Source organism: Piliocolobus tephrosceles, chromosome 13, assembly GCF_002776525.5.
Source record: "Piliocolobus tephrosceles isolate RC106 chromosome 13, ASM277652v3, whole genome shotgun sequence".
Lineage (NCBI taxonomy): Eukaryota > Metazoa > Chordata > Mammalia > Primates > Cercopithecidae > Piliocolobus > Piliocolobus tephrosceles.
The window spans coordinates 79,364,787-79,392,749 of NC_045446.1; the positions used below are offsets into that span (position 1 = coordinate 79,364,787).

Sequence of the window (27,963 nt, forward strand, 5' to 3'; positions counted from 1 at the left end):
CACTTCCTAAGTGGAGTTGTACAAATTTCCATCAGAACCTCCTCTCCAACCCCAACCTTCCCTATCTCAATTAATGAAATTCCAGTTGCTCAGACCAAAAACTCTAGAGTCAGCCTTGACTTCACTTCCTTTCACATTACATATACAATCCATGGAATACATTTTGTGAACTCTAATTTTAAAATATATTCAGAATATGACCACTTCTCATCACTTCCACTATCACCACCCTGGTCAAAAAAATCATCATACCTCAACTGGATGACTGCAACAGCTCCTAACTGGACCCCCTGCTTCTGCACTTGCTTCCCCTCATCTACTCTTAACACAGCAGCCATAGTGACCCTGTTGAAAAGCAAGCCATATCATGTCATTTCTCCACTCACACTCTCCCACGACTCCTTTACCAATCAAAGTAAAAGCCAAAGGCCTAAATGTTCTGGATACATGAACCTGAATTACAGAGTTAAAATCTGGGCTAGGAATATAAACCTGGGACAGGAAAGCATATGGATGCATCAATAAGATGAGAGAGACTACCAGAGAAATGTGTACAGCTAGAGAGGAAAAGAGGTTGAAGAAATGGACACTGGTATATTCTAATACTTAGAGCTTGTGGGGATGACAAGGAACAGCAAAAATAGACTGAGCGAAAATAGCCAGAAAATGTGGAGAAAAACAGATAAGTAGAAAAAGTGTTTCAGTGAAGTGAATGATCAGCTGTACTAAGAACTGCTTGTTGGTCAAGCCCATTGAAGAGTGAGAACTGAACAATAACATGGTCGCTACTGAACCTGGAAATGTTTTAATGGTGTGCTGTAGGCAAACGTTGGTTGATTTAAGAGAATAAGAGGAAAGGAACTGGATTGCTGAGACAGGGAGCAGTAGCTAGAAGGGATGTGAGTCAGGAAAGAAACTTTTATTCATCATTTCCTTTTGGTAATTAGGTAAAAAGAGGCACCCAAAAATAAGGATTGAATAAATTAAGCTCGATATTCAATAGATTTACTCTAAATACATTAACCTTCTAAAGTTCATATTTATCATGCAGACTCTCATTAGACACTAAGGGAATATTTTCATTTCCCCTGGAAAAAAACTCAAACTAGAGCAATTAGATGATGTTTAAGTCTCAAGAAACTCAGATGTTCTATTAATTTTTCATGAACCTTAATCATCTTCTCTGGAAATTTTCACCACTCTGTTTCATCTATGTTTAAGATACATTGTTGCCATGCTAACCTATCATGTATCCCAGCTGATTTTTGACAAGCAATAAAATTATGAAACCATAGAGCAAAGCAATTTTAAAGATTTAAATAGATGAGAGCAAGACCAGAGATCAAAACTGCTGCAGACTTCCTGGTTTCATTTAAACCCATGAAATTAAATAAACAATAGCAATAAAATTTTGACAGTCTTGGTGAGATCCATAGCAATTCTTGCCTGGTTTTCATTGAAAACTGGAAAAACTATTCCCATCGTGACCGGTTAAAAGATTAAAAACACAAAGTATAAAAATGATGGTTAGTGCAGGCATGCTATGTAAAAGTACAGACAATAACAAACTAACAGCTAGACATGCCTCTGAGTCACGGAAAAATATGTGAAATCAGGTTATTCAAGCTTAAAAACAATGAATCACACAACTTAGAATACAGATGTCAGGAAAGCATGTTTGTGTCAGGTCTTTGAGTCCAAGCCTGCATGCTAATGTCAGACCTCTTAGCCTAAGCCTGCACATATACCTCTAGATGGCCTGAAGTAACTGAAGAATCACAAAAGAAGTGAAAATGGCAGATTCCTGCTTTAACTGATGATATTACCTTGTGAAATTCCTTCTCCTGGCTCAAAAGCTCCCCCACTGAGCACATTGTGAGCCCCCACCCCTGCCTGCCAGAGAACAACCTCCTTTGACTGTAATTTTCCATTACCTACCCAAATCCTATAAAACGGCCCCAACCCTATCTCCTTTCCTTGACTCTCTTTTCAGACTCAGCCCACACCCAGGTGATTAAAAAGCTTTATTGCTCACTCAAAGCCTGTTTGGTGGTCTCTTCACATGGGTACACATGACATTTGGTGCCATGACTCAGATTGGGGGACCCCCACCTTGGAAGATCAACACCCTGTCCTCCTGCTCTTTGCTCCGTGAGAAAGATCCACCTACGACCTCGGGTCCTCAGACCTACCAGCCCAAGGAACATCTCACCAATTTTAAATCGGGTAAGCGGCCTCTTTTTACTCTCTTCTCCACCCTCTCTCACTATCCCTCAACCTCTTTCTCCTTTCAATCTTGGTGCCACCCTTGAATCTCTCCCTTCTCTTAATTTCAGTTCTTTTCCTTTTCTGGTAGAGACAGAGGAGACACGTTTTATCCATGAACCCAAAGCTCCAGTGCCGGTCACTGACTCAGGAAGACAATCTTCCCTTGGTGTTTAATCACTGTGAGGACGCCTGTCTGATTATTCACCCACATTTCAGAGGTGTCTGATCACCACGGGGATGCCTGCCTTGATCCTTCACCTTAGTGGCAAGTACCACTTTCCTGGGGGGCAAGTACCCGCAACCCCTTCTCTCCATGTCTCTACCTTCTCTTTTCTCTAGGCTTGCCTTCTTCACTATAGGCAACTTTCCACCCTTCATTCCTCCTTATTCTCTCTTAGCCTGTGTTCTCAAGAGCTTTAAACCTCTTCAACTCACACTTGACCTAAAACCTAAATGCCTTATTTTCTTCTGTAATGCCACCTGACCTCAATACAAACTCAACAATGATTCCAAATAGCCAGAAAATGGCGCTTTAAATTTCTCCATCATACAAGATCTAGATAATTCTTGTTGTAAAATGAGCAAATGGTCTGAGGTGCCTGACATCCAGGCATTCTTTTGCATATCAGTCCCTCCCTAGTCTCTGTTCCCAGTGTGACTCACCCCAAATCCTTTCTTCCCTCCCACCTGTCCCCTCAGTCCCAACCCCAAGCATCACTAAGTCTTTTCAATCTTCCTTTTCTACCGACCCATTTGACCTCTCCCCTGCTCCCCAGACTGCTCCTCCTCAGGTTGCTCCCCACCAGGCTGAATCAGGCTCCAATTCTTCCTCAGTCTCCACTCCCCCACCCTATAATTCTTCTTTCACCTCCCCTCCTCATACCCAGTGTGGCTTACAGTTTCATTCCATGACTAGCCCTCCCCCACCTGTCCAGTAATTTCCTCTTAAAGAGCTGGCTGGAGCTAAAAGCATAGTCAAGGTTAATGCTCCTTTTTCTTTATCCAACCTCTCCCAAATCAGTTAGCATTTAGGCTCTTTATCATCAAATATAAAAACCCAGCTCAGTTCATGACCTGTTTGTCAACAACCGTTAGACACTTTACTGCCCTGGACCCAGAGAGGCCGGAAGGCCGTCTTATTCTCAATATGCATTTTGTCACCCAGTCAGCTCCTGACCTTAAAAAAACCTTCAAAATTAGTATCAGGCCCTCAAACCCTACAACAGGAATTAATTCACCTCACCTTCAAGGTATACGATAATAGAGAAGAGTTGCAATTACTTGTCTCTGCTATAAGAGAAACCCCAGCCACATTTTCCAGCACACAAGAACTTCAAAATGCCTAAGCCACAGCAGTCAGGCATTCCTTCAGGACCTCCTCCCCCAGGATCTTGCTTCAAGTGCCAGAAATCTGGCCACTGGGCTGAGGAATGCCTGCAGCCCATGATTCCTTCTAAGCCATGTCCCATCTGTGTGGGACCCTCTGGAAATCAGACTGTCCAACTTGCCCAGCAGCCACTTCCAGAGCCCCTGGAACTCTGGCCCAAGGCCCTCTGCCTGACTCCTTCCCAGGTCTTCTCAGCTTAGTGGCTGAAGACTGACACTGCCTGATTTTCTCTGAAGCCTCCTAGACCATCACAGATGCTTTGGGTAACTCTTACAGTGGAAAGTAAGTCCGTCCCCTTCTTGATCAATATGGAGGCTACCCACTCCACATTACCTTCTTTTCAAGGGCATGTTTCCCTTGCCTCCGTAAGTGTTGTGGGTACTGACAGCTAGGCTTCTAAACCTCTTAAAATCCCCCAACTCTGATGCCAACTTGGACAACATTCTTTTATGCACTCCTTTTAGTTATCCCCACCTGCCCGGCTCCTTTATTAGGTTGAGACATTTTAACTAAATGATCTGCTTCCCTGACTATTCCTAGGCTATAGCCACGCCTCATTGCCACCCTTTTCCCCAGTTCAAAGCCTCTTTCACATCCTCCCCTATTATTTCCCCACCTTAATCCACAAGTATAGGATACCACTACTCCCTCCTTGGCAACCGATCATGCACCCCTTACCATCCCATAAAAACCTAATCACTCTTAACCTGTTCAACACCAATATCCCATCCAACAGCACACTTTAAAAGGATGAAAGCCTGTAATCACTCGCCTGTTACAGCATGGCCTTTTAAAGCCTATAAACTCTCCTTACAATTCTCTATTTTACCTGTCCAAAAAACCAGACGAGTCTTACAAGTTAGTTCAGGATCTGCGACTTATCAACCAAATTGTTTTGCCTATCCACTCCATGGTGCCAAACCCACATACTCTCCTATTCTCAATACCTCCCTCCACAACCCCTCCACAACCCATTATCCTGTTCTGGACCTCAAACATGCTTTCTTTACTATTCCTTTGTACCCTTCATCCCAGCCTCTCTTAGTTTACACTTGGACTGACCCTGACACCCATCAGGCTCAGCAAATTACCTGGGTTGTACTGCCACAAGGCTTCACGGACAGCCCCCATTACTTCAGTCAAGCCCAAATTTCTTCCTCATCCATTACCTATCTTGGCATAATTCTTCATGAAAACACACATACTCTCCCTGCTGATCAGCTGATCATGCCCGGCTAATCTCCCAAACCCCAACCCCTTCTACTAAACGACAACTCCTTTCCTTCCTATGTATGGTTAGGTACTTCTGCCTTGGATATCTAGTTTTACATCCTGACTAAACTATTATGTAAACTTACAAAAGCAAACCTAGGTGACCCCATAGATCCTAAATCCTTTCCCCACTTCCCTTTCCATGCCTTAAAAAATAGCCCGAAAGCTGCTCCCACACTAGCTCTCCCTAACTCATTCCAACCCTTTTTCATTACATACAGTCAAATTACAGGGCTGTGCAGTCAGAATTCTTACACAAGAGCCAGGACCACACCTTGTAGCCTTTCTGTCCAAACTACTTGACCTTAACTGATTTAGGCTGGCCCCTACATTATTCCAGATACCACACCTGATCCCCATGACTCTATCTCTCTGATCCACCTGACATTCACTCCATTTCCCCATATTTCTTCTTTCCTGTTCCTCACCCTGATCACACTTGGTTTATCGATGGTAGTTCCACTGGGCCTAACTGCCACTCATTAGCAATGGCAGGCTATGCCATAGTATCTTCCACATCTATCCTTGAGGCTACTGCTCTGCCCCCTCCACTATGTCTCAGCAAGCCGAACTCATTACCTTAACTCGAGCCCTCATTCTTGCAAAGTGACTGTATGTCAATATCTATACCGACTCTAAATATGTCTTCCATATCCTGCACCACCATGCTGTTATATAGGCATGATGAAGGGTCCTTCATCATTAATGCCTCTTTAATAAAAATTCTTCTCAAGGCCACTTTACTTCCAAAGGAAGTTGGAGTCATTCACTACAACGGCCATCAAAAGGCATCAGATCCCATCACTCAGGGTAATGCTTATGCTGTTAAGGTAGCTTAAAAAGCAGCTAGCATTCCAATTTCTGTCTCTCATGGAAGTTTTTCTCCTTCTCATTGGTCACTCCCACCTTCTCCCCAACTGAAACTTCCACCTATCGATCTCTTCCCACACAAGGCAAATGGTTCTTGGACCAAGGATCTCCTTCCAGCCTCATAGGTCCATTCTATTCTGTCATCATTTCATAACCTCTTCCATGTAAGTTACAAGGTGCTAGCCCACCTCTTAGAACCTCTCATTTCCTTTCCATCATGGAAATCTATCCTCAAGGAAATCACTTCTCAATGTTCTATCTGCTATTTGACTACTCCTCAGGGATTGTTCAGGCCCTCTCCCTTCCCTACACATCAAGCTCAGGGATTTGTCCCTTCCCAGGACTGGCAAATTGACTTTACTCACATGCCCTGAGTCAGGAAACTAAAATAACTCTTGGTCTGTGTAGACACTTTCACTGGATGGGTAGAGGCCTTTCCCACAGGGTCTGAGAAGGCCACCGTGGTCATGTCTTCCCTTCTGTCAGATGTAATTCCTTGGTTTGGCCTTCCCACCTCTATACAGTCTGACATTGGACTGGCCTTTATTAGTCAAATCACCCAAGCAGTTTATCAGGCTCTTGGTATTCAGTGGAACCTTCATACCCTTTACTGTCCTCAGTCTTCAGGAAAGGTAAAATGGACTAATGGTCTTTTTAAAACACACCTCACTTAAAAAGGACTGGACAATACTTTTACCACTTGCCCTTCTCAGAATTCTGTTCTGTCCTTGGGATGCTACAGCATACAGCCCATTTGTGCTCCTGCAGGGATGCTCCTTTTTATTAGGCCCCAGTCTCATTCCAGACACCAGCCCAATTTGAACTCCACCCCAAAAACTTGTCATCCCTACTATCTTCTGACTAGTCATACTCCTATTCACCATTCTCAACTACTCAGAAATATTCTGCCCTTGTTTACACTGCCAGTTTACACTTTTCCTTCAAACCATCATAACTGATATCTCCTGGTTTTACCTCAAATCGCCACCCTTAAGTCTCTCTAAAAGTGGATAGATGATCTTTGCTGACAGGGTACACTCAAATAATAATAAAGTGGATAGATTATCTTTGCTGACAGGGTACACTTCACCTTGATGAAGTCCTATTCTTTACTTTTATATGCACTCTTATTCTTGTTCCCATTCTTATGCCACCCTCTACCTCTCCCCAGCTATCTCCACCACACTATCAATCTCACTCACTCTCTCCTAGCCATTTCTAATCCTTCTTTAACAAACCATTGATGGCTTTGCATTTCTCTTTCATCCCAAATCGCCAAGGACTTGACTTACTCACTACTAAAAAAAAAAGGAGACTCTGTATTTTTAAATGAAGAGTGTTGTTTTTACCTAAATCAATCTGGCCTGCTGTATGATAACATAAAAAACAAAACAAAACTCAAGGATAGAGCCCAAAAAACTTGCCAACCAAGCAAATAATTATGCTGAGCCCCCTTGGGCACTCTAATTGGATGTCCTGGGTCCTCTCAATTCTTAGTCCTTTAATACCTGTTTTTCTCCTTCTCTTATTTGCATCTTGTGTCTTCCATTTAGTTTCTCAATTAATACAAAACCATATCCAGGCCATCACCAATCATTCTACATGACAAATGTTTCTTCTAACAACCCCACAATATCACCCCTTACCACAAAATCTTCCTTTAGCTTAATGTCTCCCACTCTAGGTTCTCATGCCATCCCTAATCCCGCACGAAGCAGCTCTGAGAAACATCGTCCATTATCTCTCCATACCACCCAAAAACTGTCACTGCCCAAACACTTTACCACTATTTCGTTTTGTTTTTCTTATTAATACCAGAAGACAAGAATGTCAGGCCTCTGAGCCCAAGCCTGCATGTATACATCCAGATGACCTGAAGTAACTGAAGAGTCACAAAAGAAGTTAAAATGATTGGTTCCTGCCTTAACTGATGACATTATCTTGTGAAATTCCTTCTCCTGGCTCAAAAGCTCCCTCACTGGGCACCCTGTGACTCCAGCCCCTGCCCGCCAGAGAACAACCCCTTTTGACTGTAATTTTCCACTACCTACCCAAATCCTATAAAACAGCCCCACCCCTGTCTCCCTTTGCTGACTCTCTTTTCAGACTCAGCCTGCCTGCACCCAGGTGATTAAAAAGCTGTATTGCTCACACAAAGTCTGTTTGGTGGTCTTTTCACATGGACACTCATGACAGTTTGTTCCTGAATAAAAATAATAACAGAAGAATAAAGAGGTATTCATGTAAACATCGATTAATTACTACTATTTAAAAGGCAGATTCTGCATTATTTCCATAATTGAGAATCTATGAAATTAATGTCTACGTCAGCTAAATATGAAGATACACTACATTTTGTAGCAAGCACTAGGTTTCATGCTCTCTTAAGTTAGGACTTTTTCCAATCATCTGTAATTTATACAGGTAAATTAGGTGAGTGCAAACCTTAATAAAGGATTTGATTTGGTAGATAGTCTTAAATTTGGTAATCACAGAGCACAGCTGGAAAATACTTGCAGACATCCATTGCATAGTTGAAGAACAAAATGTTACATTCTACACAGGTTTCAAATCAATAAAGGTGTAAAGTGGGAGAAGAGTTAACAAATGGGTTCCGGCTATTGATTGTATTATGTTGGTTACTTTGGTCACTTCAACACTCTATGCTTTAGACTTCTCAAATGTAAATAAATTTGTAGTTTGGACAACAGATTTTTAAAGTTTAATTAGTGTAGATAAACTAGAATTTAGATGTACATCACATTTAAATTCTAGTTTTAAAAATGGAGAATTATCTCATAAAACATCCATGTTTTTAAAAGCTACTTAATGGACACTGTGTTGCACTGCTCAGACATTTTCCTTTCACACCCTCTGCCCAACTTCCAGAATCAATATACTCATTCACCATTCTTCCAGGTTCTGAAAAGGTTGCCTGGGAGGGCTCACTACTGAGACCTGCCCCAGGAATAGCTATCCACAGAACAAAGTTTCCTTGCCTGTGTCTAAGTGCCTCACCCTGGAGGTATCTCAAGTCCAATGACTGGTCAATTGGGGGTTACAAAGGTTTGGCCCCCTGACTTCAAGACAGAACCGCTGTAAGGTATCATTTCATCTGCAGAGCTCCCATCAGATCTTCTGGGACCTCTATGGACTTGTATCACATAGTTCAAGTTCTGCCTTGCGTTTTTAGTTAATCGTTATTGATTGCTGTCCTAAGCATACTTCCCAACAAATCTACTGTACGCAATATGCCTGCCAGCCTGTTTCCAAGGAAACCTAACCTAAAACATCATTTATCCTTAAGGCTAGAAGACCATAAAAGGCAAATAAGTCATCAGTGCCCCCAAATGACTGTTTCTAAACCAATCTGTGGCCAAAGCTTACTTAGTCAGTTACTACATACTGAAAAATGAGACAAAAAATCTTAATTTAATCCATGTCTTTGGTCCCTCAGTCATTATCTGAAACAGCTATAACTAAATCCATTTATGGAGAGTTTACTATATTCCAAGCACCACACGTATCACTTAATTGTATGTTTTTGATTAATATTCAGAGTAACTCCATGGAAAAGTTGCTATCATTAACTACATTTTCATAAAGAAGTAAACCAAAGATTAAGTATGTTACTTTTCATCTCCACAGTCATAATATTAGAAAGTAGAGCATATAGGTCTCCATCCCAAGTTGTAGTATTCCAGAATCCACAATCTGATACTACACAAGGTCCTGTAATTTTCATCAATCTTGGCAGCAAACGTGTGTGAGCTTTTACCATGAGAAAATACGGGTGTACCACAGCAAGAAACAATCACAATTTCCTTGGAAAACTCATCAAATTAGGATATTGTTCTTGTGTAGGGAAGTCAATGTCATGTATGAAAAATAGTGAAGCATTTTAAATAATCAAAACTCCAACCTTTGCCTTCCTAATAAATCAATACTTCAAGATTAGCTTTACCTTGACAGAAATAGTATTTCTGTGTCCTGTCTTTGGTACTTTGAACTTGTATTTTCAGTGTGAAAAGCTTAATCTCCATCTTAAAAAGTGAGCTAAAACTCTACTGAATTTGTAATAGCTATATATATTATCAGTTTGATTCTTTCTAACTGGCACAGTATATGAAAATAAGTATTAGACTTTTTAAAACAGGGGCATTTATTCAAATGTCACCACTTCACAATATTAGAAGAGTTTAGTAGTATGGACAATCCAAAGCTTTCACATTACTATAGAAAACACATACATGTGTTTTCAATAAACCTCAGTTCTAAATGGTAATTTCAGACTTATTTTTGTTTTCTGACACCAGCAACATAGATGTCCAAAAGTAAGAAAAGTGTTAGAAATATGAAAGTCCTCAGCATGGATGGATAGTGTGGCAGAAGAGAGAGAGTGCAGAACAGTTAATAACACGCCTTCAGCCAGACAGGTCTGTGTTTGTATCTCACCTCTACCTCAACTAAATGTTTGACTTTGGGCATGCTATTTAGTCTCTCTGAGCCACATTCTTTTCTGCATCACCGAGTTAACAATACATGTCTCATAGGCATATAGTAAGAATTAAATAATATAATATTTGCAAAAGCTGTGAAAGAACCTCTTAGGCACTTAATTAGTAGGTGCTATTATCTTTGACAAAGATGTGATACTCACTTTTTAGTAGGAATCACCATATGGGAAATTGCTTTGTTTTACTTCAAGGGAACTCTTAAGACAACTGTGCAGTGAAAATGTTTGAAAGCATGCATTTTACATTTCTAAGTGCCAAATAGAAGTAATTGGACAAAGAAGGAAATGGCAGGAAAAGACTGTAAATTACCATAATAGCATAATGTAAAATTTAGCTTAGAAATATTTGCCTTACTCAAATTCATGTCTAGGCAGCAGCAAGGTTTGCCTATTTTCCACTTATGAAAACAAAAACTCCCTTGGGGGATAGTACAAATGAGCGAGTTTGTAACCTCCCAAATCTGGGAAAGCTATAAACCATTTCCTAAGCGTACATGATAAACAGATAGTCTGATAAAAATAATTTCTTTGCTTTAAAATTTTATTTAAAGTCAACTATTGTAACAATTTAAAATATATATGAGATAGAGTGGTTTTAAGAAAACAGTATTTAGAATTGAGAATTAATAAGGCATAAGTAAAACACACAGAAACTGATGTTTACAACATGAATGAATGTGAATGCAAACCCTAACCTTGTAAAGTCAAGGTCTATTTCAATCTACAAGGTGCTAGGTGAATCTAAGAAATATTGACAGCATTTGTCAGATATGCACAGAATTAGGAGTAAGTAATTTTCTGTTATTTTTTGTGCTGAGAATAAGGGAGGTGAGGTGAAAAATGATTTTGTCATAGACCAGATACAATCCACAAATTGTGTCTATTTGTCTTTGGTGGTTCTTTCCAAAGACCTTTGCCATAGATACATTTTCCCCTCCGCTTTTGTTACAGAGAAATAAGCACCATGACCTCAAAGATTAGACTTTAATTAAATACTCTATTCTGACTCAGTCTACTCCAAATGAGAACCACTTTGGAAATAAGTATTTCTGCTTTCTTCTTTATCCCTTCAAATTTCCTTTTCTGTAGTTGCACCCTCTAAGGAAGAGTGTGCTATAAAGAGATGTGGGAAGGAGGATCTATCCACAAAGCATCTCTCAAGCTAGGTCCTGAACTCTATATTAGGTGCTTTTTACTCTTTCAACAGATATTCATTGACTATATGCCAGATACTGTGCTGTGAATTCATCTTTCAAAGGGCTTTCAAAGGGCTCATGGAGGTTATGGTCTATGGTCTAAACAGATAATAATTAAACAAATAATTTAATGATTGGTGTTGAAGAGTGCACATGGGTTGTGCACATGGGTTGCTCATAAAAGGAAAGGTCAGGAAACTTCATCTAATAGGGAGGGTCAGCGAAGGCTGCTCAGCAGAAGTGATATGAAGATGAGATGTGAAGGATGAGTAAGAGTTTCCAGAGAACTCAAAGAGAATGGGTGGAGTTTAAGGTGTGAATATGTGGAATAAAATGAGGTTCGTTCCCAGGTGAGACCCAAAAGTGGGAAGATGAGAAAGCATTAACTTAATGAGTGAACAAAATTTAATGGGATTGGTGGCATGGGGTGGCTCATGCCTGTAATCTTAGCACTTTGGGAGGCTGAGGCAGGAGGACGGCTTGAGGCTAGGAGTTTGAGATTAGCCTGGGCAACATAGAGAGGCCCTATCTCTATAATTTTTTTTTAATTTAGCCAGACATGGTGACATGTGCCTGTAGTCCCAACTACTCAGGAAGCTAAGCCCGGGGGTCCAAGCTGCAGTGAACCATGATCACACCACTGCACTCCAGCTTGGGTGACAGATGCAGACCTTGTCTCAGAAAAAAAAAAAAAAAAAAAAAGGAAGAAAAAAATTAATGAGATTATATATTAAAGAACTCCTCAAAATCACTAATACATTAGTAGGCACTATGCATATTAAACTATATATTAAGCAGCATTTCCCACTGAAAAATCCCTTTCCTTCCCTTCCCCTTCCCTTCCCCTTCCCTTCCTTCCATGCCCCCTCCCCTCTATCTGTGATAATTTTCAGAGAACAATCTTTTTTTGAAAGAATGGAAGAAGTGGTCTCCAATAACCTGCTTTACTACAATTATCCCTTTTTCTCCTCTCTGTCATTTTGGTAAAATATTCTTACAGAACCAGAAGAAATAAGACGATTTTTTTCTTAATTGAAAAAGTAAGAAAAGAAAAACTATGATGGATATAGACCATAGACATCCAACTTCTTTATCTTCATCTCTTGCACTTCTGAACCTGAATCTTCTGAAACAAGCCTGCAGTGGACTCAGAGCCTTTGTACTGAGGGCTCCCCGCGCCACCTCAAGAGTCAAGGCCCAGGGCGAGATGTCCTTTCCTGTAGGAGGCAACCCACAGGGAGGCTCCAGAGCCTCATGTAACTAATGGAGCTTCCTTGAGGTGAGGAAAAGCTCTCTTGTCTTTTCCATCAACCCAAACATTATTATTTCCCAAAATGGTCACTAAATCAATATTTGTTCTCCAAAAACAATGTACTGTTCTTATTTCCACACTTTGAGATTCCACAGGGGAAGAAAACAAACCTTTCATTTATATGACAAAAATATCAAGTACATGAGGGTATCCTCATGTCATTTTAATTATTGACGAACTTGTTAGATCTTTATACTACTATCCCACTTTTCCTTTTGATTCATATCCAACTGTTATTTGGGTACTGATGACAGTGAATGTGAAAAAAAAAGGAATCTGAATTTTAAAAGTAATCAAATTCTTTCAAAGGTCTACATCACATGAAAGATTCAGGAGCTCGTGGTAACCAAAATAATTTTCATGGAATTCTAAAATGGATTCTAGTTGAGTAAGCAAAATATGTTTTTAGATAATGATGTTTATATGAGTACTTTAGCAGAATCCTCATAACAGAGACCATTTGAAAATGAGCTGTTCTCACTGATATGATTGGTCAGAACACAAGCTAAGCACTCCCATCCCTCAAATTCTCTATTGGGCTTAAATTCTCCTTTCTCACAGTGGCTGCTAAAACAACATCCTGAAGCCCTTTAGAACCGGAAGCTATTTTGGACAACTATTGATCTAATGTGATGGTTGACAACTGTAGGTAATTTTGCCCCTCAAAAGGCATCTGGCTACATTTGGAGACACTTTTGCCAGTCACAGTGGGGACTATTGGTTTCTAGTGGGTTAAGGCTAAAGATGCTGCAAGACATCCTTTAATACACAGGACAAAATCCCATCAAAGAATTATCTGATCCAAAATGTCAATACTGCCATGATTGAAAAATCCTGATCTAGCACAAAAATCCTTGCAAACACTTTTGTGAGATAGCTCTTCATAATTTCTAGACTGGTCTCATTGTTATAAATGTCTTTATTGTGTTAAATAAAAATGTATTCTCCTAAAACTTTCTGCCTATTGGGATCCCAAAGGAGAAGAAAACATCAAATCCTTCACCCACATGACAGATTTTCAGATAACTGAGACTGCTTTCATATTCCCAGTTTCTCATTTTCAAGTTGAAAAGCCACATGCTCATGTCTTGTACTTGCTTCTCAAAAAAAAAGTGTAATTTCAGAAATAAAAGCAATAACCAAGTTAAAACCAGGTCTTTTAAGATTATGAATGTAGTAATAATATCTGTATTACCAAGTATTGACCACTAATGATGTGCCAAGGGTTTTATACCCATTATTTTATAAACTAATATTGACAATATCAAAGATGCCCCTCCAGGTAAGAATCACTAGCACGGTTTTGCAGATGATCAAACTGAGCCTTAGCAAGGTTGAGAGATACACTCACAGACACAGAAGTAACAAGTGAGGGAGCTGGAACTGAATTCTAAAGTTCTTGCCCTTTGTGTGAATAGTTATGACTATTTTATTTCACATATAATTCAGTTTCCCTTTCTTTTTTTTTTTTTTTTTTTTTTTTTTTGGTTCATTCTTTTTTTTTTTTTTTTTTTATTATACTTTAAGTTCTAGGGTACATGTGCATAACGTGCAGGTTACATATGTATACATGTGCCATGTTGGTGTGCTGCACCCATCAACTCGTCAGCACTTTCTTAACTGTCTCCTACCACCAGTTCGTTTTCTCTTGTCTGTACCTACATTGCCTTCTCTCCTTTTTCTTTCTTCCCATCTTTGCCTCAAGCTGGCCACAGGGCTATCACATCTGTTAACATAAACACCTCTTAAGAAGCAGGCCAGGCCACAGAAGGGACTGACTTAAAGCTCTTCCAGCTCTACACACTACTTCTTTTGTATTTTCCTTTTGCCTTGTGAAAAGGGCCTGGGCCTGCTGAAAGAAGTTAGATCTAGAAGTCTCTCTTCAGTGTGAACATAGGTGAAAAATTCTTTGATATACTGTTTTCAGATGGCAAAAAGGTTTTCAGTGATACAGTATATACTAAAAAGTAAACTAACCTCTATATTTTTTATGAATGCATAAGAGTTCCTTATACTATTCTTTCTGCTTTTTTTTTGTTGAAAAATAGTTTTAAAAACAACAACAACAAAAAACTCTTGCTGCTCTGTACTTGCATTCAGCACCTAATTTCTTTCCTTATTCCATATTTTCTATTTAATGTTATAGTGAAGAAATGATTTTCAAAATAAAGTTGCCAACACAAGGGAAGGTTAATTTCTAAAGTAAAATTTTTTTATTATTATACTTTAAGTTCTAGGGTACATGCGCACAATGTGCAGGTTTGTTATATATGTATACATGTGCCATGTTGGTTTGCTGAACTGATTAACTTGTCATTTACATTAGGTATTTCTCCTAATGCTATCCCTCCCCCATCCCCCCACCCCACGACAGGCCCTGGTGTGTGATGTTCCCCACCCTGTGTCCAAGTGTTCTCATTGTTCAATTCCCACCTATAAGTGAGAATATGTGGTGTTTGCTTTTCTGTCTTGTGATAGTTTGCTCAGAATGATGGTTTCCAGCTTCATCCACATACCTACAAAGGACAGGAACTCATCCTTTTTTATGGCTGCATAGTATTCTATAGTGTATATGTGCCACATTTTCTTAATCCAGTCTATCATTGATGGACATTTGGATTGGTTCCAAGTCTTTGCTATTGTGAATAGTGCCACAATAAACATATGTGTTCATGTGTCTTTAGAGTAGCATGATTTGTAATCCTTTGGGTATATACCCAGTAATGGGATTGCTGGGTCAAATGGTATTTCTAGTTCTAGATCCTTGAGGAATCGCCACACTGTCTTCCACAATGGTTGAAGTAGTTTACACTTCCACCAACAGTGTAAAAGTGTTCCTATTTCTCCACATCCTCTCTAGCATCTGTTGTTTCCTGACTTTTTAATTATCATCATTCCAACTGGTGTGAGATGCTATCTCATTGTGGTTTTGATTTGCATTTCTCTGATGACCACTGATGATGAACATTCTTTCATGTGTCTGTTGGCTGCATAAATGTCTTCTTTTGAGAAGTGTCTGTTCATATGCTTTGCCCACTTGGGGTTGTTTGATTTTTTTCCTGTAAATTTGTTTAAGTTCTTTGTAGATTCTGGATATTAGCCTTTTGTCAGATGGGTAGATTGTAAAAATTTTCTTCCATTCTGTAGGTTGCCTGTTCACTCTGATGGTGATCTCTTTTGCCATGCAGAAGGTCTTTACTTTAATTACATCCCATTTGTCAATTTTGGCTTTTGCTGCCGTTGCTTTTGGTGTTTTAGTCATGAAGTCCTTGCTCATGCCTATGGCCTGAATGGCATTGCCTAGGTTTTCTTCTAGGGTTTTTATGGTTTTAGGTCTAACATTTAAGCCTGTAATACATCCTGAATTAATTTTTATATAAGGTGTAAGGAAGGGATTCAGTTTCAGCTTTCTACATATTACTAGCCAGTTTTCCCAGCACCATTTATTAAACAGGAAATCCTTTCTCCATTTCTTGTTTCTGTCCGGTTTGTCAAAGATCAGATGGTTGTAGATGTGTGGTGTTATTTATGAAGTCTCTGTTCTGTTCCATTGGTCTATATCTCTGTTTTGGTACCAGTACCATGCTGTTTTGGTTACTGTAGTCTGGTAGTATAGTTTGAAGTTAGGTACCGTGATGCCTCCAGCGTTGTTCTTTTTGCTTATGATTGTCTTGGCAATACAGGCTCTTTTATGGTTCCATATGAACTTTAAAGTAGTTTTTTTTCAATTCTGTGAAGAAAGTCATAGTTAGCTTGATGGGGATGGCATTGAATCTATAAATTACCGTGGGAAGTATGGTCATTTTCATGATATTGATTCCTCCTGTCCATGAGCATGGAATGTTCTTCCATTTGTGTCCTCTCTTATTTCATTGAGCAGTGGTTTTGTAGTTCTCTTTGAAGAGGTCCTTCACATCCGTTGTTAGTTGGATTCCTAGGTATTTGATTTTATTTGTACCAATTGTGAATGGGAGTTCACTCATGATTCGGCTTGCTATTTGTCTGTAATTGGTGTATAGGAATGCTTGTGATTTTTGCACATGGATTCTGTATCCTGAGACTTTTCTGGAGTTGCTTATCAGCCTAAGGCGATTTTGGGCTGAGATGATGGGGTTTTCTCAATATACAATCGTGTCATCTGCAAAAAGGGACAACTTGACTTTCTCTTTTCCTAATTGAATACCTTTTAATGCCCCAATTAAAAGACACAGACTGGTAAATTGGATAAAGAGTCAAGACCTATCAGTGTGCTGTATTCAGGAGACCCATCTCACATGCAGAGATGCACATGGGCTCAAAACAAAGGGATCGAGGAAGATCTACCAAGCAAATGGAAAGAAAAAAAAAAAAAGAAAAGAAAGAAAGCAGCAGTTGCAATCCTAGTCTCTGATAAAACAGACTTTAAACCAACAAAGATCAAGAGTGACAAAGAAGGCCATTACATAATGGTGAAGGGATCAATACAACAAGAAGAGCTAATTATTCTAAATATATATGCACCCAATACAAGAGCACCCAGATTCATAAAGCAAGTCCTTAGAGACCTACATAGAGACTTAGACTCCCACATGATAATAGTGGGAGACTTTAATACCCCACTGTCAATATTAGAGAGATCAATGAGACAGAAGGTTAACAAGGATATTCTGGAATTGAACTCAGCTCTGCACCAAGTGGACCTAATACATATCTACAGATCTCTGAACCCCAAATCAACAGAATATACATTCTTCTCACATCACATCACACTTATTCCAAAGTGGACCACATTGTTGGAAGTAAAGCACTCCTCAGCAAATATATAAGAACAGAAATCACAACAAACTGTCTCTCAGACCACAGTGCAATCAAGCTAGAATTCAGGATTTAAAAACTCACTCAAAACTGCACAACTACATGGAAACTGAATAACCTGCTCCTGGATGACTTCTGGGTAAATAATGAAATGAAGGCAGAAATAAAGATGTTCTTTGAAACCAATGAGAACAAAGACACAACATACCAGAATCTCTGGGACACATTTAAAGAAGTGTGTAGAGGGAAATTTATAGCACTAAATGCCCACAAGAGAAAGCAGGAAAGATCTAAAATTGACACCCTAACATCACAATTAAAAGAACTAGAGAAGCAAGGGCAAACAAATTCAAAAACTAGCAGAAGGCAAGAAATAACTAAGATCAGAACAGAAATGAAGGAGACAGAGATACAAAAAACCCTTCAAAAAATCAATGAATGCAGGAGCTGTTTTTTTTTTTTTTTTTTTTTTTTAAAGATCAACAAAATTGATGGATTGCTAGGAAGACTAATAAAGAAGAAAAGAAGAAGAATCAAATAGATGCAATAAAAAATGATAAAGGGGGTATCACCACCGATCCCACAGAAATACAAACTACCATCGGAGAATACTATAAACACCTCTATGCAAATAAACTAGAAAATCTAGAAGAAATGGATAAATTCCTGGACACATACACCCTCCCAAGACTAAACCAGGAAGAAGTTGAATCTCTAAACAGACCAATAACAGGCTCTGAAATTGAGACAATAATTAATAGCTTACCAACCAAAAAAAAGTGCAGGACTGGACGGATTCACAACCGAATTCTACCAGAGGTACAAAGAGGAGCTGGTACCATTCCTTCTGAAACTATTCCAATCAATAGAAAAAGAGGGAATCCCCCCTAACTCATTTTATAAGGCCAGCATCATCCTGATACCAAAGCCTGGCAGAGACACAACAAAAAAGAGAATTTTAGACCAATACCCCTGATGAACATTGATGCGAAAATTCTCAATAAATTACTGGCAAACTGAATCTAGCAGCACATCAAAAAGCTTATCCACCAAGATCAAGTCGGCTTAATCCCTGGGATGCACGGCTGGTTCTACATATGCAAATCAGTAAACATAATCCATCACATAAACAGAACCAAAGACAAAAACCACTTGATTATCTCAATAGATACAGAAAAGGCCTTTGACAAAATTCAACAGCCCTTCATGCTAAAAACTCTCAATAAGCTAGGTATTGATGGAACATATCTCAAAATAATAAAAGCTATTTATGACAAAACCACAGCCAATATCATACTGAATGGGCAAAAACTGGAAGCATTCCCTTTGAAAACTGACACAAGACAGTGATGCCCTCTCTCACCACTCCTATTCAACATAGTGTTGGAAGTTCCGGTCAGGGCAATCTGAAGTAAATTTCTTATGAATCCAGGATTAGGCCAAATTTCTTAAATTATTTAAGTAAAGACAAACTTACTTGTATATTTTCTACCTTTTCAATTATTCCCTTCTATTTTCATGTTACCAATTTCATATATATGGGATGTATAGATGCAGACAGATGGGAACATGTTTTACAACATATATATATAATAGTTTTGCTATCTTTCTTAGGTATACATTTAAACATGCAGTCTCTGTTCTCAATTATCTTTCTCAGAAATTGAATAAAGTCCAAATATCCATCATCAATGAGAATATTAAATAAATTACAGTACTTTCCTACTGTGGAATATTATACAGTCATTAACATGAATAAGACACATACAGTAATATGGGAAGATGTCCATCATATGTAGTCAAGTGCAAGGAGCCAGTTACAAAACAATATGATCCGGCAAACAAATCTTAGAAACTCATGTATGCAGAAGCATATGGGAAAATATCTGGAAAGATATATGTCAAACTGTAGAGAAAAGGATTGGGAAGTGGGGAAAATTTTTTTTAAGTCTATTTTATTTTATATCTGTGAATTGTCTAAATATTTATAATGAGTTCATGTTATTTTTATAATAATATTAAATGATATGCTGATTAGCTAATCATATTTGATGGTCTCCATTATTTAGCTAGATGCTCCCTACCCACATGCCATTATTTACTCTATATGATTTTTCTAATTTTACTTCCCATTCTCTCTCCCATTACACTAGATTTACCTTTTCTAAACACTGCCTGTTTTGTTTAATGCTTCCACCTCAACCCAGAGTATCTGTATTTCCCCTAAATTGCATCTCTAAAGAAAACTGTGCAAATATTAGATTTCCATATACATTAAAATACTCCATACAAGGAGAAAAGTAAATACTCAAGAAATTATATACATATCTATATATAGACACACACACATATATATATAGACAGATATATATATATTTCTTTTTTGAGACAAGGTCTCACTGTCTTGCCCAGGCTAGAGAGCAGTGGTGTGATCAAGGCTCAGTGAAACCTCAAACATGGGGGATCAAGCAATCCTCCTGCTTCAGCCTTCCTAGTAGCTGGGACTATAGGTGTGTACCACCACACCTGGCTTTTTTTTTTTTTTTTTAATTTACTGTAGAAATGGAGTCTCCCCTTATGTTGCTCAAGCTGATCTTGAAATCCTGGGCTTAAGCGGTCTTCCTGCCTTGACCTCCCAAAGTGCTGGGATTACAGGCATGAGCCACTGTGCTTGGCCCACATTTTGAATCAACAAGCTTTAATATGCTTTAATTCATTACTTCCTGAAACGTAAGGTGCCAAAAAATAATAAAGAATAGTTACCAAGTTCTTGAGCAGATAACTATTTTCCTTGTAAAAAGATGCCTTACTTAAACATCAAGAATACTATGATAGCCTTAAATACCTTTTAGAATGAGATAGGACCCACAAAAAAAGAAAAAGATGCATAGCACCCTACAAATGTAAAAAAGCAAGAGATACATTTCTTACCATTGTGAGGGTAAATGGATGATTTTCTAATGCAGATACACTGGGACAATGGAGAATAATATACTAAAAAGCAACAAACAGATAAGTTTTAAATGACCAATTAAGAATTTCAACTATCTCAATGATGCTATGTTTGCTAAATTTCAAAAATTACATAAGGATAAAGGCTATTTAGAAAGTTGCTGACCACTGACTCACCTGACCAGGTCTTGCTTTAAAGTTTTCTTTGACCATTCGGACTTCCATGACATCTGAGGGATGACTTATGACCGAAATGATGGTGACTGGCTTATTGCTCCGGATATACCTGTAAAGTCTTTCGGCACAGTACAGGCACAAAGGTACAGAAATCCAAAGCCAAGTCTAAGATAAATTTTTGAAAATATACTTCAAGAAATATTCATATTGTAGAAATCTACACCCAGCCCAATTGCTTATTGCATACATTACAGTAGTAGTATTTTAATTTGTATTTTAAATAAGAAAACATAATAAATGAATAAAAAATAATAGATGCTCACTATCATTCAAACAAACTAAAGTATAAAACAAAACAGAAAGTAGTATCAAGACCCTACCCTCAATGTCATGCTCTGGATGTAACTACCATGAACAAATAAGTGTATATTCTTTCGTATACCTGTCTATGCCTACAGATATGTAATATACATATATATATATATATATGTAATATATCTGTAGGCATAGAAACAATATATTTAATTAAAGAATAAAGGGGAGTTAACAATGTCAGATAAACCTGGGGATAATTTTAGAAATAAAGTAACTGTCTAAAGTTTATTAAATAAGAAAACCCTAGATTTTTAATGTACATAAAATACATGCATAATATACATACATATAATATGTATACATATGTTAAACATGTATCGCACATGTGTTTAAAAATGCACTATTCTAGGCATGTTGTTTACCACTTACTTCTATATAATAAGAACATAAAATAATATTTATAATTTGGAAACCATGACAATTTTGAATATGTGCTGTATGGTTAACCCTGATCCCAGGATACGTGCAAACTTTGGGAAAGTGCAGAAGCCTGTGGGGCTTATCGTTCTCCTAAAATTACACACTGTATCTCTCACATCCCCTTGAGGCCTCCAACTAAAACTTGTCTTAATGGTCACTTTTTAAAGTCTCACTTTAGTTGCTTCAAATCTTCCTTCTTTCATGCAGACAGATCATGCCTCTTCTGCATATAATAACATTTAGCTCCACACTGTTATGAGTAGCATTGCAAGACAAGGTCTGCAATGTAGCAGCCTCATACCTTTGAGACAATCACTTACCCTTTGAGTATTAGGTCCTACGTGAGCAAAACAGGAGTCACTATACCTGCCCTGTCTAATATTTGTGAATATTATGTGAAACTGAGAAAAGTTCTGAAAATTATAGAGGCTAATAGGGATCTAGAGGATTATTATTAATAATAACAAACGCAAGACTAATACACTATTCCAAAGTCATCTACAAATTCATTCTACCTTTTGACTTCTCTTTCTTCTCTTACTAATAGTGACATTTGACATCACTGTTTCCTACTTCCACTTTTTATGAAGAATAAATGGTGTAATTTGCATGGGAGCAGTTCCCACAGGCACAGAGGAAGATAAGGGTCCTTATTGAACTAATTGCTGAATACTTATGGACTTTTACCAGGAGCAAGCATATTAGTCAAAGACCTGGGTTTACATGCTTGCTCTGCCACTTACTAGTTTGGAGATTTTGATCAAGGTAAACACAATTTCTTCATCAGAAAATCGAGGATGATATTAATTACTTCAAATAGTCATTGTGAATATTGTAAGAAACATTCTGCATGTCTAATAAATGTTCTGTATTAAGCATGCAGGACATTTTAGCACAATGCCTAGCAGATAATATTAAGCATTCAATAAATTGATTTTGCTGTTTACTATTTACAATATTATACACAATATTATAATACAATAAAATAATAATTTGTGGTAGTAGTGGTAGATTTTTTTTTACTACTATTTTTATTATTCAATCAGCTTCTCTCAACTGATGGGAAAAATATTTGTCATCTCTTGACTGCAAGCACCAATGCTGTTGTATGCAAAGGTCATACGGTCAGTTAAGCAGAAATGTTATATATCCTCTAATATCATAGATCTTTTGCATTGAACTGTCAGGTACCTGTAATGGAATAATAGATACTAACTTACTGTTGAAACATTCTGAAATATCCTATTATGCATGAATATGTAGCTTGAAAAACATGTTTATATGTGATGTTGATCAGTCAAATGGAAATAAACTTTGTGGAGATCAAACACAAAATTAATCTGACCTGTGGAAAATTAGCTTGGAATCTGGGCTCTTCCATACAAATCTTCACAAATGTGTTCTGGGTAAACTCTTCTGGTTTTGAAAATTCTTCAGGGAAAGGTTCATGAAAATGTTCTGAGAAATATTCTGGTAAAGAAATATTCTGAGAGCTGGTTCGGTTAAGATTGATGCAGCCGGGAGGGTGGGTATCTAAATTAGTTTGATACTTCAGCAGCCCTCTAAAATTAAATTTAAAACAAACAAACAGAGAAATGAAAAGATTTGAGATCAGGGGACACGGTAAAAGAAAATAATGGTTTTTATTTTTATTTTTTTTCCGAATTTTACACAGCTTTTATCTAAAAAGTGTTGCTTATGTTTTATGTTAAGGAGAAATTGAAAAATCTTAAAATATTTTAAGAAATTCTTTTCTATAGGACTAAAACAAAAATGTTGGCCCTCCAAACAAATGCTATAAATATATGGTAGAGAAGAATACATGCAGTCTCTCCAAGCACTACTGAATTTGACGGCCTTACTTCAAGACTATTAGGCATTCATACAATCGCATACAAGCTTTCACTTCAATAAACAGTGTAATGATGAATTTTTTGCTAGATCTCCAAACATAAGGGAAAAACACAGAGATCATATTTAACTTGGCCAAGCCTGGATAAAACAAGACTTGCTGATTTGCAGAGAAATGTTAAATAGAAATAACTGGAACTGGAAGTTTGTCTCTCTTATGGTCTGAAAACCATGTATATACAGCAATCAGTCCCTAAATCTGCTCACTTTTCAATTTCTCCGTAGACAGAACCACATAAAAAGTTCAAACTGATAAATCACGCAGGAGAACCCACACCATAAAAATCTTATTCTGATTGTTTATTATTTTGTTAGAAACCAAGACAAACCATTCAACTTTCTGTGCTCTGCTTCTCTTATCAAGAACTTGTTAGCATCTACCTCATAGGGATAATCCATAAAATGACAGATTGTACAGGGCATCAACAAGATCACTGCTGCATAAGCAAATATTGTATGACAAAGTAAGATTTGGAAATGCTTGAAATTTTTGCAGTGTATTTTATTATTTTAAAGAATACTGAGGAAAAATTTATTTCCAAGATTATCTGTTCTTGGTTGGCTTACAGTGTGTGATTTTTAAATTATCCTTCAGGCTCCCAAATACTTAATTTTAGTAGCTTAATCACTGGAGGTCAGGAGTTCGAGACCAGCCTGACCAACATGGAGAAACCCTGTTTCTACTAAAAAACATACACAATTAGCCGAGTGTGGTGGTGCATGCCTGTAATCCCAGCTACTTGGGAGGCTGAGGCAGGAGAATTGCTTGAACCCAGGAGGCGGAGGTTGCAGTGAGCCCGAGATTGCACCATTGCATTCCAGTTTGGGCAACAAGAGCGAAACTCTGCCTCAAAAAAAAGAAAAAGAAAAAAGTATATTTTTAAGTATGTCATAGCTATGATGCCTTTACAAATATAGTATTTTTAAACAAAAACTACATAATTATACTAACAGATCCATATATGAAGGTTAGGAAAGCAATGACCAAGCCGGTCTCTGGTGGTATTCACTATCTCCTCGTCTTGATTACTTTCCTTTCTTCCCTCTTTGCTTATGCTCACTTCCTTTCTTAAATTTTATTTTCTTCCTTAAAACTTGTCATCATGAAGTCATTAGGGAGCATGCAGTACATGTCAGGGGCATGCATTACATGACACAATAGTAGACCACACACACACACACTTTTTTAAAAAGGCAATACAGTAGATATTGCCTATGTATGAGATAAATTGACAAATATTATACAAATATGAGACAAATTTTTGTCACTAATCATTTACAAGTTTCCAATCACACAATACAGTTGCTGGGATATTATACTTAGACAGCCTATGAATTTGATTCAGCTTTCTTTACATTAATAATTTAGCCAAACCTTTTGTTCCTATTGACCATCTGAAGGATAGTGACGGACAGTTAAGTAGGTAAAAAACCCCAAGCATTTATTCTACTGGCCAAAAGTTGAACAGACATGAGCATAATGCACTTAGCACAGCGCCAATGGTTCTTCAGAATTCAACAAAGTCAAATCTGGTTCCTAACACTCCAGAAACTCATGATCTAGTTTGGAAGATATCTTCGAAGAAGCTGAACATAAGTGAAACTACAGATAGTAACTGGAGCAGTGTTTTAATACAGTTTAAAACACCAGGTCTAGCCCAGAGAAATTTATATACATTTTACATTATCCTCACAAAAACTGCATGAACTAGGGTTATTATTCCCATTTTAAAATGTAAAAATTAAAGTATTTCAAAAGATGAAATAATACCCCAGGGTCACACAGCTGATAAGTAGCAGGTCAAGATTTGAATTCAGATCTGATTCAAATTCTATGCTCTTCACCTCTCATGATACATGACATTAGTTCACTGAATCCTCACAACATAACTCTGAGAAAGGTGAGGAAAGGGGAAGATTAATACTTGCTAAGAAAGTATCACATCAGTAATCTTTAGAACATCTGCTTCTCATTTAAACTTCAAAACAAAATAATCATACAAGGTAAGCATTTTTATTTCTATTACACAGATGAGAAACCTAATGCTTTCATTTAGGTAACAGATTAACTAAGTATAGTCAAAGCATAGGATTCAGAAACCTACCTAGCTTACTCCATGCCCCTATGTCACGCAAAGCAAATCAGATGGTTAAAGAGGTAGACATTGTAAAGGGGTTCAAAATAAACAAAAGTCAGATTGTGTGTGTGTGTGTGTGTGTGTGTGTGTGTGTGTGTGTGTGTGTGTGTTGGAATGGGGCTGCTTATAATTTAGGGTCCTAACACCAGGCAAATAAATGTCATTAATCCCTTCTCCTGTCATAATAACATTCCAGTGGACATAACTCTACCATGTTCTAGGTCCTTAGAGTAGTGAATGTTGTTACTATACAGTAAAGTTCTTCAGGTCAGCCCAATCAAACAGTGGTGCTGTTCTTGGCACATAAAGTGGCACGTATTATTCTAAAATTTCTTTTAATTTTGAGAGCTTTGTGTTATTTTAAGCTACACTCAAGCTAAATAGAATAGGCTATCTCTGTCTTTAAAACCCATTAAAATTGTCCTTACTTTGTCTTCTTTTTTTACTTTCAGATTTCAAGCTTTATTTCAAGACTATAGCCATAAAAACAATATGGTATATGCATAAAAACACAAAAAAACAAACAGAATAGAGAGCTCAGATTACTTTGGCTTAGTTGTAATTGTTGCCACCAAAGAAATATGGATAAGATCCAAAAACAGACAATGATAAAAAAAAAAAAAAAAAAAAAAATCATTCATCAAAAATCTCAAGTATGACATCCCAGGTCATTTGGCTCTAATTAGGTGGTGAGGGTACTGAAAGCTCAATGGAAGGCAGGTTTTTAACTCAGTATTGAAAGGCCATATACCAGTAAAAAAATTGTATGGTAAAGTTCAGTGGCCTCAGATTGGGAGTACTTAAATATCTCCCAACACAATAATGTCAGTCAGTGGCAGAGCTGGGACTGAAAGCCCAGTTAGTCTGAATCCAAAGTCCATGCTCCTTCCTCTGTAGCAGGCCTATTCACCTTGCAGAATATCCATATTACTTTATGGACAGTCTTTAAATTGAAGACCAATGTACATATTGAGCAAAATTGGATGGCTTTATATGGCTATAGACTTAGAAAAGGAGGGAGTATATTTTATCAAACCAATAATTTTATGTGTTATTTTCAAGCTCAATTGAATGCAGTAACTTAATTTTTCATTGTATGAGTAAAGAATAAAAGTGCTCATTTCTTTGATATTAGTGCAGAATTTCTTAGAATTCTTACATTTGAAGGCCATTACAACAATCTTTTTCTAAAGAATATTGAATAGGAATGTAGACTAGATATTATGGATATTTGGATTGATAGAAAAAATCTGATATTCTCTCTCTAATGCATTTACTTCACTGTGGCCACATTTATTAACATTTGAGGGATGTGTTCTATATGATTTTTATGGTGTTTTAAATTCCTGATATCTTTATTTATTTTAGATGCATGCCTTTCTTTAAAATAGAATGCAATCTTCTCAAATGTAATAGAACCCACCTAAGATAACACAAACCTCTGTGTCTATTTGCCAAACAATCTTGATCCTGCTTCTTGTCTGACACCACCACTGTAATATACCTCTCTAGACATATTATTTTATTAATTTTGGAACATTATTAGTTTCAATATTACGGTCACTGTCTTCAAAGGCATGCACAATCTAGAGTAGCATTGTCCAATAGAGTTTTCCGTGATAGTGGAAATGGTCTAAGTCTCTGATCACCAACATAGTAACTATTAGAGAAAAGTGGGCTATTGAGCAATTGAAATGTGGCTAGTACAGGTGAAGAACTGAACTCTTAATACTATTTCACTTTAATTTAAATTGAATAGCCACAGCACAGATATAACGGGTCAAATCAGACATAAAACCAAAAACAATAATTAAAAAGGGCAAAATGATTAATGCCATATAAACATATGATAACCTCTTGAGAGTACAGATGGGTAATTAACTTTGATTATAAAATTCCAGAAAGACTTCAGAGAGGAGAAGGCAACTGAAGGATGTGGAGATTCCAGGGGTTAGAGAATAGGAGAATAGCATTCCAATATGAGGAAGCCAGATACACAAAGGTACTTGGTTTATTCCTGAATTAGTAGAATTTTATGCATTTATCCCTTATACATTCACACTCACTGCCAAACCTTAGCATCCCTCTAATACCTTTCTTGCACATAATAGATCTCTAATGCATTTCTAGTGAATTGATTTTAAAAGCAAACAATAAACACATAATTTGTTTTAATACAGCAAGTGCATGTAGGAATCAAAAAGAGAGCATTCTTGTATGTATTGTTGTAGCTTTCATAAATAAATGCTAAATAACTTTAAAGCAAAAAACAAGAAGGGAAAAAGACATTCATGAATGGTAAACTGAGAGTCTTGCCAAGTTATAATGACAGGGCGAGGGATGAGGAAAGGAGGTGCACAGACTATGTGGAAATA

The 27,963-nt window shown here is 37.5% G+C and overlaps 1 protein-coding gene across 4 annotated transcripts in view; it reads right to left on the reverse strand.

Moving 5' to 3' along the window:
• NOX4 (NADPH oxidase 4) overlaps positions 1-27,963 on the reverse strand; it is a 165,521-nt gene that overhangs the window by 55,076 nt on the left and 82,482 nt on the right. For all 4 annotated transcript variants that reach the window (XM_023209124.1, XM_023209122.1, XM_023209123.1 and 1 more), the window contains 3 exons: positions 22,885-23,101; positions 20,745-20,909; positions 20,547-20,609 (listed from right to left, as the gene is read on the reverse strand). In XM_023209124.1, the coding sequence (XP_023064892.1) occupies positions 20,547-20,609; positions 20,745-20,909; positions 22,885-23,101 (445 nt within the window). The remainder of the gene's footprint in view (positions 1-20,546; positions 20,610-20,744; positions 20,910-22,884; positions 23,102-27,963) is intronic.